We start from the raw sequence: 13,020 nt of genomic DNA on the forward strand, positions 1-13,020 counted from the left end.
TTTTAACTTTTTGAGGAACGTCCACACTATTTTCCAAAGTGGCTGTACCAACTCGCCTTCCCACCAACAGTGTAAGAGGGTTCCCCTTTCTCCACAACCTCTCCAACATTTGTTGTTTCTTGCCTTGTCAATTTTTGCCATTCTAACTGGTGTAAGGTGGTATCTCAATGTGGTTTTGATTTGAATTTCCCTGATGGCTAATGATAATGAACATTCTATTATTCTGTTAGCTATTTGTGTGTCTTCTTTGGAGAAGTGTCTGTTCATGTCTTCTGCCCATTTTTTTGACTTGATTATTTGTTTTTTGGGTGTTAAGTTTGAGAAGTTCTTTATAGATCTTAGATATCAGCCCTTTATCTGTATTGTCATTTGCAAATATCTTCTCCCATTCCATGGGTTGCCTCTTTGTTTTGTTGACTGTTTTCTTTGCTGTGCAGAAGCTTTTTATCTTGATGAAGTCCCAAAAGTTCATTTTCGCTTTTGTTGAAAACATACTATAACATAGTAATACAACTACACTTTGATTCTCTCTCAAGACCTTTGGGAGCTTCTTAAAATATTAAACTTCTTAAACAGCCTGGTTTGGTTTGGTTTTGTTTTGTTTTTTAAGTAAAAATGATGGGGGTAGCTGATTAAACATTATGGTAGATTCTAACTCCCTCCCCCCACCCCAGAACATGTCTGCACTGATACTTTGTTTTCAGGAGGGAGATACAATTCCTCCTTTGATGGTATAGCTCCTTAGAAGGTTTCTGAGAACTTGAGATATAATATTTTCTGATACAATTATGTCCTATTTCATTAGTGTTTGAGGAAATATGCCTTCACAGGGTCTTGGAGAAAATTTATAGGACAGGATAATAGCACGTAACATCAGGGAAACTTGACTTGAATATGATATGAGGAAAGGCTTCCCTAAAGAAGTGAACTGATTTATAGAAGGTAATCAGAGGAAGGGGTTGGGGGAGGAAGGGAGAGAAGTTGTATGTGTGGACTGGGAGGGAAAATCGTGGGTTCCAGGAACTAGAAGAAGGACAGGGTTGCTGGGGCAGAAGGAAGGAGCAGGAGAGAGGAGTGAAACATGGTGAGAAGTGGGCATGGAACAGATCCTACAAGGGTTCCTGGACCATCTGAAATGGGTATAAAATCTATCCTCAGAAAAATGGAAGTCAGTGAAGGATTTTTAAAAAGAGGATATAATGATCAGATTTGTTTTTGAAAGATCATTTCTGCCTGCCATGCAGATGAAGGATTAGAGGACCAAGAATGCTACTGAGAGAACCAACAGGAAGTTGTCGAATTGGGCAAGATGCCATGATGGCAGAAAACAATATGATGATTTGTCCTTGTCCCTCAGAAGCTTACAATCTTATAAGGGAGTGGACATACGTACACAGAACTATTACAGTATAGTATGTGAAGTGTCATAGAATTCAGCAAGATCAAGTGAGAAGAGGAAGAGGTCATTTTTAGCAGAATCAGGGAAATATCTTCTTAGATGCTGAGCAGGATCCAAAGTCTCAAGTGACCTGAGATTTGTCTGTGTTTGGTTTTTGCCTGTTTCTTGTTCTTTTTTAGTTACAATTGCTTTCAGGATAAGAAAATATTTAAAAAATAGCACTTCTACCTTTTCTGGTTTTGTTTCTTTAAAGCCACAAATGCACAAATGTTATATTCAGGTTCACATTATCTTTGTCAGGCAAGGTAGAAAGCAGTTTTTTATTAATTTCCTTTTAGGAAGGAATAAGTGAAATCCCCATTTCTTGCTCCAGGTCATCTGTCAGTATAATCGGCAAGGGCTTAGAGATAAAGCTTCTCTTTTTAGAGAACATACTGCTGCTGAGTCAACAGCTGGGATGCAGAGGCCCACACTAATGTCTGTGCAAATGAACAAAGACATGATGCCTTTACCCTGAGAAATCTGGAATGGATTGCAATTAGAAAGACTTACGCATGGTTCTCCTATAGCTCTTGGGGCCTCTTCTTGAAACACCGTTCTGAAACACACCTGTAAGCCTTTACCACTGTCCACACCTACATATGGCTCAATTTCAATAGGATGACCCATCAACTGCTCTGATTGACTGTGATGGAAAAGCTATTGAGCTCCCTTGGTGAATCTCTTTTGAAGAGAAATAGGCTGGGTTATACTGACATCATGAGAAAGAAAATGCTCGTTGGCCACGTAGAGAGGTGTTAGGCAAGGATTGGCCCATGATTTCATATTGGTTCGACTCTCAGCTCCATCTTTTTGTGAGCTTGGGGAAGTCATTGAAGCTGGGTGTCTTTGGAAAAATAAAATAGTTAGGCTGACTGATCACCCAGGTGCTTTGCAAACTTAGTTCCAGATGTCGATTTCCATCCTGGAGAGCTGTGAACTGATTTTTCAGAAGGTTCTTTAGCCTCAGAACACTGACAAGTATTTAGTTATATGAGTCTATACACAAGAGAGTGTCTCCTTCATACTGATGTCAGGGGGGAGAAAAAAAAAAAAAAAAAACCTCCTTTGGAGCTCTATTTGAAAAACATATTTTGAGCCAAGCGAATGAAGGCTGGCTATTTGACTATAAATTTTGAAAGTCCTGATTGCTTCTAAGATTGAGGAAATGGCATTATCTGGCCTAAGAAATAGTTTCTTATAAGCTTGCATTCTTAGAACATAGCCAGAAAATTCCGTTCCATTTGAGATGATGCAACTTAAGGACGCTGACAAATATGAAGCAAAGAAAGGTGATAAAGATGAAGAAAAATGTGACCATTGCCATATGAGGAAAAGTTGTTTAAAACTAGCTTGGCTTGGTCTTTACCAGACTTAAGGACATATTACCGCTGTCTCAAATATTGTGAAGAACTATCAGCAGAAGAGAAATGAGACTTTCCTGGCTCTGCCTTCCCTGATAGACCTGGGGTAAATCGATTGAAATTGCAGGGAGCTTAATTTGTGCTCAGTGTAGAGATGAAACTTCAGACAATAGTATCTAACCAAGAATGGAATGGGATCTAGTCTCCCTTGTGTGTGGAGTAATCAGGAAAAGACTGACTTGTAATGATAGCAAAAGCAATGATGGAGGTGTTTTTGCATGTATTACCTCACTATTCAAAACAATCCTTTGAGGTCGACTCTATTATCATTCCCATAGCACAGAAAAAGAAACCAAAGCACTGTATGGTTAAGGCACTTGCCTAAAATCACCCAATGAGTAACTGACAAAGCTGGGATTTGAACCCACTCGGTCCAGTTATAGACTCTGCAGGCTTAACTGTGCTGCTATATTGCCTGTAGGCATCACATAGAGATGCTCTGGATGGATTTCTGCCCTGAGTTTCCAGGGTGGTCTTTGAAGATTCCACCAATGGTAGTGCATTTTGTGGTGCCTCTCCTAGGCAGATGAGTGGTGGTACAAAACACGCACACAGTTCCTACGCACATGCCTACTTGGTCATTCTGCTGTAGCTATGCACAGGCATCCAGTTGCCTTCCCTACACCATCTGGCATTGGGGATCATTGTCTCTTGGGAGAATTTTTTTTTGTCTGAGATACTGATGTCATCTGTGTAGTGCATTTCAGCAGCCATGCTGTGACATCTTTAAAAATAAAATCATGAAAAATATCCAAAAACATTGCAAGAAAAACTCTGCTTTCTGAGTAGAGGGGATACAACTAGATCTTTCTTCCAAACATGATGGATCGCTGTTTGTTCTCTTCTCCATCAGAAATAGCACCTTGTGTGAATGTTGGAGAGAGATCTTGACTCCATCAGCCCTTTGCCCATTAGGAAACACAATGAGAAATGGAAAGTGCTTTCCAGGACAGGGAAAGAGAATCCCTTTCCAACATGATAAGATCTACCTAAAGGTAACTGACCAAGAAGGAGGGCTGACCCCATTTCATATACAGGTGCTTTAAAATAATTTGACAACAGGTAGTTAAAATGTAAGTATGCCGTGCTGTCAATCACACCCCGTCCTTCTGGATTTTAACGCTTGTTTTACTTGAGGGAAGATGATATTTGAACATTTTATGGCATCCATCAACAAGAATGTGCACATGGTTTCAAATAAGGGTTTTCAGCCTTCTGAAACCAATTACTTCTGCCTAAGTGGAAATACCAAAGCAGCGATGTGTCAGCAACTAAGAGAATAATTTAGAATAATAATAATAACAAATACATGCCACGATGCTGTGAAACAATAGAAATCATACACACCTACAACACATGCACGTATGCACAAACCTTTTAAAGAGGTATTTCAAGAAGTCTGTGTCAAACAATGTTAAGCCGGAGCAATGCAGAAATGTCAGACACATTACATGGGCAGGACGTGCGGTTGGCATTTGGCTGCCAGCGGGGGAGGCGTCCTCCCGCAACTAATTCCTCAGGAACCTCATGCTGAGTGTGTCTACAGGGAAGGGAGAGAAAAAGGGAGGAGGGGAGAGCAGATATTGCCTATTATGTTCTTCCTTCGCAGCTGGAGAAGGCCTCAGCTGTGTCGGGCTGGGACTGCTGGTGATTTTCTGTAGTTAGAGGGGAACACAAAAGGAAGAGCTTTCCTTTCCCAGCCTGTGCCCATGGTGAGCCAGCCTCTCTTGGTCATCAATGCGGCCGGCACAACTGAACGCCAGCCAGGCCGCCTCTCATGGAGACTCGCCAGCACCTCGCCTCAGCCTGTGAGTTTTGTCCATGGGAAGGTTGTGATGGAGTCTCTGGGTAAGGATGACCGAGGTGCATGCAACTGGGGATTGACGAGGACCTTTCCTAATTGACAGAGTAGGTGGAGCATTTACTTGGACCTTTCAATGAGTAGCCAGGAAGAGGTGGGGGACTTGGCAGTGACCCTGGTTTTGCTCCGCAGCGCCCCGAGTAGCTGTGAATCCTTGTCACTGAGTGTAATTTCGACTTCCTAGCAGGCTGTCGATCTGAAGTATTTTTCTGCTACCTTCATGATGGCTGCCAGGTATTTCACCAGAAAAATATTCTGTGAAAATAGTTATAAAGTGGGATTTATTAACTGTAAACATCTGTTAAGTCAAGCGTCTTGTGTCTGTTGCTGAAATACTCTTTCAAGTTACTCTCTGTACATCTGTCACATTTTTTCACCCTTCAGAGACCTATTTGTGGTAGTTCTCCGTGCACTGATCGGTTTTACCCTTGATTGTGGCTCTGTTAAGATGTTTTTAAAAATAGGCAAAATGAAGGGTGGAGAAATGATTCATTCTATTAATTGAACTTCAAAATGTGGCTTATTCCTGTGACCTAGATCTGATATTTAGTATGCTGAACAGATTTCTAAGAAACTCCTGGTGTCTTTGCTGCAGGTGGCTGGGTTTGTTGACAAATCTTCAGGTGCACCATTTGCCTTCAAAGGGCATGCTGCTGTCACATCAATTTAAATGGAGTAATAATAATCCCTTGCATTTTAGGGTAACTTATGTTTTATGAAGTGCTTTTACTTCTATTATCTTAAGTATTTGAATTGATCTCATTTTATCACATCGAGCCTGTGTGATAGGTGTAATATTTTCATGAGGTCCATTTTTTAAGTGAGGAAACCAATGGCAAAGTACTCATGCAAGGTCATCAACTAGTAAGTGAACATGTTGGTATTTCAACCCACTCCATGTCTCAAGCTTTTGTTTTCTTGTGCAGCTGACCTGCAAGTGGCCTAGACACAACCACATGAGAATAGGCTCCTACTTGCATATCGTTTACTATACACGTGTATATATTTGCCATTTTCCTATTTTTTTGCCTCCTTCCTTTTTATTCTTCAGGCCATGGCAGGAACAGTTTTGAAGTAGAACAAGTTCAAAATGAGCATACCCCGCCTTTCTACAACACATGTATACATCCTTGGCCCCTGAGATTTAGGGCTCTTGAGACGACGCGAGTTTCCTCTCATTTAAGAAGAAAACCATCAGTAAACCTCTTGTGAGTCAAGTCAAAACAAAGGGGTGATTCTATAATGGTGCAGTTCCACTTTGATTTACTTGAGTAGTAGGGATGGAGGAGGCAGGGGGAAGATTCCAACATCCTTTAAATTATCACACATCAATTACCTCAGCCTTTGAGAACAAGCAAGTGTGTCTCCAGAAGCTGAGGAGCCTGTGACGCTGTCACTTCAGACAACAGACAACCTTAGTGCTCCCTCAAGGATCAACCAGAGACCTTGAGAACTATCAAGAACCTAGAAGCAAACTTCAAAGGCTACTTAGATAAGCCTCAAATGATTCAGGAGAGTACAATCCTCTCTTCCCAATCCCCCCTACCCCGACCAAGGCCTTCCGTCCCAACATTCACATTCAGTGCCCAACCACATGTGTCCATTGGTTCTTGATGAGAACACAGTCATGGGCTTCAACCGTGATGACACAGACTCCCATGAAAGCATGTGAAGCACCTCTTTCCAGGTTCACCTAGTATGCTTGGCAATACTTTCTTCTGTACCTTTCTTTCTGCATCAGAAAGAGATCAAGGGATTTTCTGTTACATCAGTTCCTTTGCCAAGACAGTTTTCATATTCTCCAGCCTTTTTTTTTTTTTTTTAAGATCACTTAGCAATGTTCTGGTTACTTTCTAAAGAAGATAAATGCCCTCCCACCTCAGTCATGGTCTACCTTCACGCTTTCATCAAAACACATGGGCAGAAGGGATGCACAATATGACTAGAGTTTGCATCATGGGGGCTCTGTTGTAGTCATTATTTTTTCAAGTTATTTGGAAAACCTCGGTGGAGGGTGTATTCATAAAACCTTGAAATGTAAGAGCTGGAAGGCAGTGTAAATTACGTGTGGTCCAATTGTCTCATAATGATGAGAAATTGAGTCCCAGGGAGGTTGAGAATTGTCCCAGTTTATCATGAGAATGCCATTGTTACATATTTCCTATTCGTCCTTCATGTTGCCCTGCACCCTTTAAGACCTTGCTCTCTGTCCTAAAAAATGACCATGTGGGCTGCATCGATGGGTGCCCTTGTCCTCTAACTGCCAACTGGCTTACTCAACCGTAGGAGATCAGAGGGCATTGGAAGAGGAGGCTGGGGCACCTATTACCAGCTTCCTCCTTGTCCTGGTGCCAGATGCTGGTTATTTGCCTGTCCCGGAGACTCATGCCTTCTCAGGTGGCCTTCTCCAGACAGGTCTTTCTGGTTTCCTCCAGTCACTCCCTCTCCTTGCCCCTGCAGAGCTACCAATGGCAACAACTTCTCTATTTTGCTAGCCCTGGAGCATTGTGCCATCCCTTTTGGTTTCCCGAACCCTGACCACAACTTTTAAAAAAGCACCCTTAATAAACTCTCCTCACATTACCCAGTTTAGGTACCATCTGCTTCCATGCTGTGACCTTGCCTGGTCCAGCAACAACTCCAGCTAAAACTACAGTCCAGCTGGTTCTCCATCTCCATAGCCCTACTCTAAGTCTTTCCACTGTAAGGTTTTTACTATGGATAGCTTAATACTTTGTACAAGTACATCTTTTATAAGTATGCTTTTCATAGTGAGTAGCAATAGGCTGTAATACTTAAAAATACGGGTTCAAGGTCTTGGGTTCAAATTCTGGTTCTGCCACTTACTGTTGCTTAACCTCTATGTGTCTCAGTATCCCCTTTCATAACTAAAAGGCTATGGTGAAGATAAAAAGACACCAGTGTGCTCAGAGAACTTAGCACATACAAGTGTTCATAAGTAAATGTTCATACATGCCCCCCACATGGCAAGTGTTCCATAAATGTTAGCTTTTTTTTTTTTTAAGATTTTTTAAAATTTATTAGAGAGAGAGGGAGAAAGAAAGAGCACAAGCAGGGGAAGCAGCAGAGGAAGAGGGAGAAGCAGCAGGGAGCCTGACGCGGGGCTCGATCCCAGGACCCTTAGATCATGACCTGAGCCGAAGGCATATGCTTAACCAACTGAGCCACCCAGGTGCCCCTTTTTATTAGCATTTTTGATCTGTTAGGACTCCCACCATATACATGGAAATATTTATTAGGACTCTGGTTCTGTAAATGGAAAAAATTGCAGATTTTCCTGATCCTGGCACAGCATCATAAAGTTTCCTGAGGACAGAGTCATCAGTGCCCAAGACCTGAAGAGTGATGAGGAAATGGGAAGGTGCAGATTTGTGGGGGTGTGAGTCATGGGGATGCGAGGACAGATAGAACAGGAATGCAGACAGCCCTGTGATGGACAAGCCTGGATGTGCATGGAAGCTTTTGTTCTGCCTGGGAGGGATGTGAATCGGCAGGGTGGGGGTCTGGTTCCTGGCTGGCTAACCTGGGAGGAGACCATGGAATGTGTTGCTTGAGATTACAGCCTGAGCCTGGATGTTCATGCACCAATAATAACATAGGGGCTAGTTTCCAAAAGTATTGATGAACCCCCACCTAGAGACCAGATTTCTTCAGTTTCAGAGTGTAAAATAAAGCATTGTGTTCCTATTTTAAAAAAATGTTTTTCATATATTAATTCTTCCTTTTGAATTATTGATAAATATTCAGAGATGTGAAATCAGTTATACTCGAGCTTTGTTATCCTGGGGACTAGCCAGGGGTGTTTGGACAGCAGAGCTGGACTGTCCTATACTATTGGTTCCCATAGAAAGTGTCACACAGCTCTTTGCTGATTAAAACTCCACGTGGCCCTTTTTACCTGCAATGGCTTTACTCTTTGTCTCCCCAAGGGTGTGGTAAAGTGTGCCTTCTCTTACCTAGATCTAGTGCTTTTCTCCTGTCTTTAAATACAGCCCTGTGACATGCCTCTGAAAGAAAAAGAAATTAAGTCATCCCATCTCCTGTTGCTCAGGACAATGACAACTCTCTGTTACTACTTGATGTCAGACAAGGACAGAATTTAATACACTGTTGGAGGCCATGGGAACATAGAAGGATGTCCATGGTGCTGGATAGTCTTTGTGAGTTAGACCTTGGTGTGAATATCTGAATGCAGGCAGCCCAGGCTTCTCCCACTCGCTTCCTTTCTCCCTGTTTTCTCTTTTCCTTGTCTTGTCATTTCGATGTCTGGCCCAGAAGGTAATTGCCCCTAGAGTCAACAACCAATTCGAGTTTCGGTAGCCATTAATGGCAGTCACGTGTAAATAAATGAGTGTCCAGCGCAGGGGGCTTCTTGTAGCTCTTTCCACGCAGTAATGCCACCCCTCCACCCAAAAGTTACCAGCAAATACCTCTGTAACACAAATGTCCAGAACTATCTACGACTAAGATAGGGAATGCATCTTTCCTTCTACACTCCATTTGACCTCTTTTAAGTCATTTTGAAAATGTACCCTCTCCATGAGCCCTATCCTAAACATGTTGTTGAAAAGTAAAAACCACCCTTTCTCCCATCACCCCCTCACTCTAAAACCCCCTTACTTGTTAGGATTTTTGTTTTACTTTGTGTTTTTGTTTTTGTTTTTCTCATGGCACTTAGGAGTTTCTAACCTGCTATGGAATGCTTCTTTATGTTACTGTTTCTTTGGCCCACTAACACATAAGCTCCACCAGGGCAGGAAACCTGATCTGTTTGTTCACTGATAGATCCCATGGACCCAGAATGATGCCTGGTACATGGCAGGCTCTCTGCCAGTATTTTGCACAATGAGTAAAAAAATGTCACAAAGAAATTTAGGGGCCTACTTTTCTGCAAGAAATTTCTTAACTCCAGAAAAAGGCCCAGTGCTGTGTTTCTCCACCTTGAGGAAAACTCATTGAAAATGCATTCTATGAAAATCACGGTATCAATGCAAAAGAAAAGTTTGTCTTTATAACCGATAAAAATTTAACTTTAGCTTTAGATTATTAACAAACTGAAAACTCAAGACTAAAGTCACCGCATGGCACACGACCCCACCAATTCCTCTCCACACAGCAGGGGACCTATGGCCTAATGCAAAGAATCAGCATCCATCCTAGGGGCCCTCTAAGGAAACTGGACTTTCCCACTTTGCTTCCTGAGCTATTCCAAGCTCGGGGGCTTGCCATTCCACCCTCCCCCCCCACTATAGAGGCATCCTACAAATATCTTACAGCCATTGGGCCAGAGACAGAAACACAGAGATAGTGCCAGAAGGGCCACATCCAGCAATATCACTGATTGGAAAAGTTTAATCAACTTAGAATCCTCCATATGCTTGTACCAAGGAGTGAGAGTGTCACAGGAACCCACTCCTCTGCTGGAAAGAATTATGCAGATGCACAAGGACTGCCTACTTTGGGGCTACCCTGAGGAACACATTGTTCTGGATTCTCAGATGGTTTTCTGGAAGAGAATCAAAGTGACGAATTTTCAGTGTCTCCGTCACGCTCACACACACGTGCACATGCATACACAGATCTAAGATATCCTACAAATGATTGAACCATCTGACGAGCTCTTCAGGAGGACAACGATCCCCTCCTGCCACATCCCCAGACACCCTTATTTTACTCTTAGGTGGGAGTAAAACACAAGAAATTAGCTGCATCTAAGCATCTGTTTTTTCATCTGCATATAGCATTAGAACTTCTTTATCAGAAGAAATTACATGAAAGATGAAAAAGAATGAGTAATGTCTATAATGGCCAATCATTTTCCCAGAGAGTTGCTGGACTCCCTCTCCTCTTTCCTGCATCCATTTATTTTTCCTCTACGGGACCTCCTATGACTTAAGTGGGTGCCCCAAAATGCAGAGTTCCTATTGTCACTGTGTAATGGGGAGGTTAGGGATGAAAAGCCCATTTTAGATACTTTCTGCTATTGATCTCCGTTTATCAGAAAGGCTTTTGCTGTGCTGGTTCACTGTTGTGCTTAGGCAAAGGTTTCTACGGATTTACTGCCACAGTGTATTCAATCTGTTATAAAGTAGCATCAGCGTTCAGGGTGCCGTTCTCCCTTCTTTGACCCAGTTTTAAAAATCTCCAACTAAAGGTGCTTCATTTAAGTTTACATAGAGGCTGCACAGCGATCAGAATTCTTCCTACCATTTCTACCAGGCGAATTACTGTAAGGACTCTACATCTTACCCTCCAAAAGCTGTTGTCCTTTGGTCTGAAGAATGACTGCCATACAAGAAATACTTTACAAAAATCCAGTGGAAGTGTCAGAGATTTTTTTTTTTTCTTCCTCCCTTTATTCCTTTTCAATGATCACTGATTATCTAGCTTATAAATTCCATGATTACACTTTCTCTTTGGGCTGCCTTCTTGCAGAGCGATTCCAGAAACCAGGACAGTGGCCCCAAGGCAGACACTATTAAATATTGGCACTCAAAGTTGCAAAAAGCGTGTATTCCAATTCTCTCATCAAAGGCAGCCCATGCAAAGCTCACTGCCTAGACAAAAATATGGTCCAAGTCAGTGAAGGCTTTAAAGGCTCTTTTAAAAAAGTACTTCTTGAGGTAGATTGGTTCATGTTCTATCCTGTCCAGTAGGTTGTTATTTCTTACCTACCCAGACCATAGAAAGCACAGCTTTTACCAACAAGCTCTTCCTGGTTCCCAAGTCTGTGCTATTTTGTTCTTCGCCTTCGATTCTTTATGCTTAGAGTTTGAAATTGCAGCCTTAAGCTCCCAAGCGATTGGCAAATGTCAAGTATCCCCAGGCATAGCAACCAGCTGAGATAGTGAGGCACTGCATGCTGAATGGGGATTGTGTTGTTATTATTATGCTTCTGGTGGGATGGGGAGGAGAAGAAAAGCAAGAAGAAGGAAGATGACTTGCATGGGCACAAACACCTTACTTTCAGTTGCTCAGCAGCAACTTCTAATGACCAAAGTCATGCCAACACCACATTTGGGGGCAGTTTACTAACTCTGTTACCACCTGTGCCTTGAGTAAATGATAAATGACAGCGGGTACCTCTAACTTTTCATTTATGTTAATACCTAGAATTTTTCTCCCATGTAGGATGAACTTCTCCTTACTTTGCCTGCTTACTTTAATTAAGACTTCGTCAACTCTCCAAACTTTGAGCTTGACAAACAGTAATTTACTGCTTCCCTCCCCCTTTTCCTTCTCTTTAACTCTCTCATCCTTGTCTGGCAAAGAAGCCAATGAACAACTGACAAACAATATGTTGTTATCAGGCCTCTCTTTGGGGAGAAGCCTCTTAATCGGTGAAAGTCAGACTTTCCAAGCCACTCTTGCTGATGGTCTAAATTGTGTCTCTTTATTTGGCTTCTTGGCGTAGGTATCTTTAGATTGAGTCCGGCCAAGAGGAAGGATGCTGGAAAATTCTCAACCTGACATCCCAGCTCCAGCAAAAAGGAAATAAGAGATACCACTGTGGTTAAAATCGAGGGACTGCTGAGTTGTCCTTCCCCTTCTTCCACCCTGATTTTATCCTGCAGACTGCTGTTTCTCAAGTCTCTGTCCAACTTTTACTTATCCTGGGAAATTTTCAGTGACCCCCGCCCCATGCCATCCACAGTTAAGTAAGATTCCTCTTCCCTGCTCTCATGGCACCATCTGTTTTTTCCACCACAAAGCTTCTGATATCCTATTTAAATTAATTTAGCAATTTAATTTAAATTGTCTAGATTGTCAGTTCTCCAAGGAGCGAGATACTGTCTTACTCATTGTCAGATTCCACCTGGCAAGGAGTAGCTTCTCAAGAAGTAAACCTCTGTTGGCTGTGATTTTGTGAGCTTTGCGATCTGAAAGCTGGAAAGAGTGTGCTCTCTTTCCTCTGTGTTTCTGTCAGCCCATCGAGTCACACGTGGCAAATTTGCCTGCCTTCTTAGATCTAAAGAGAGCACTTTTTTAGGTGGAACTTGGAACCTATGGGCCACGAGGATTGCCTCTTTGCCTTCTTCACTCTATCACCCTCATGCAGAGAAGATGAGGGCCAAGATGCATATTTATGATCTCTGGATGAATATGCCTTCTCTACCTGCCCACGGGGAGCTCTCCCACGAGTCTCCCCTCCACCAGCCACACTTCTCTGCTCTGATGGATGGAGCTGACTGGCCAAATTGCTATGCTGATGAACTGCTTAGCTACCTGCATAAATGTTCCAGAGAGATCTCCAGGGATAAACCACATTTTAGAGA

The 13,020-nt window shown here is 42.4% G+C and overlaps 1 protein-coding gene across 2 annotated transcripts in view; it reads left to right on the forward strand.

Moving 5' to 3' along the window:
- Nucleotides 1–13,020, forward strand: part of TENM2 (teneurin transmembrane protein 2) — a 923,830-nt gene that overhangs the window by 442,225 nt on the left and 468,585 nt on the right. Inside the window, exon 1 of one of the 2 annotated variants that reach the window (XM_035013878.1) lies at nucleotides 3,991–4,710. The exons of the other annotated variant lie outside the window; for it this stretch is intronic. Within the exon in view, the coding sequence (XP_034869769.1) occupies nucleotides 4,572–4,710 (139 nt within the window). The 5' untranslated portion in view covers nucleotides 3,991–4,571. Of the gene's footprint in view, nucleotides 1–3,990; nucleotides 4,711–13,020 lie in introns of those variants that run through there. 2 annotated transcript variants of the gene reach the window in all.

Source organism: Mirounga leonina, unplaced genomic scaffold (genome assembly GCF_011800145.1).
Source record: "Mirounga leonina isolate KUSES-001 unplaced genomic scaffold, KU_Mleo_1.0 Mir_104, whole genome shotgun sequence".
In the NCBI taxonomy this organism is placed as follows: domain Eukaryota; kingdom Metazoa; phylum Chordata; class Mammalia; order Carnivora; family Phocidae; genus Mirounga; species Mirounga leonina.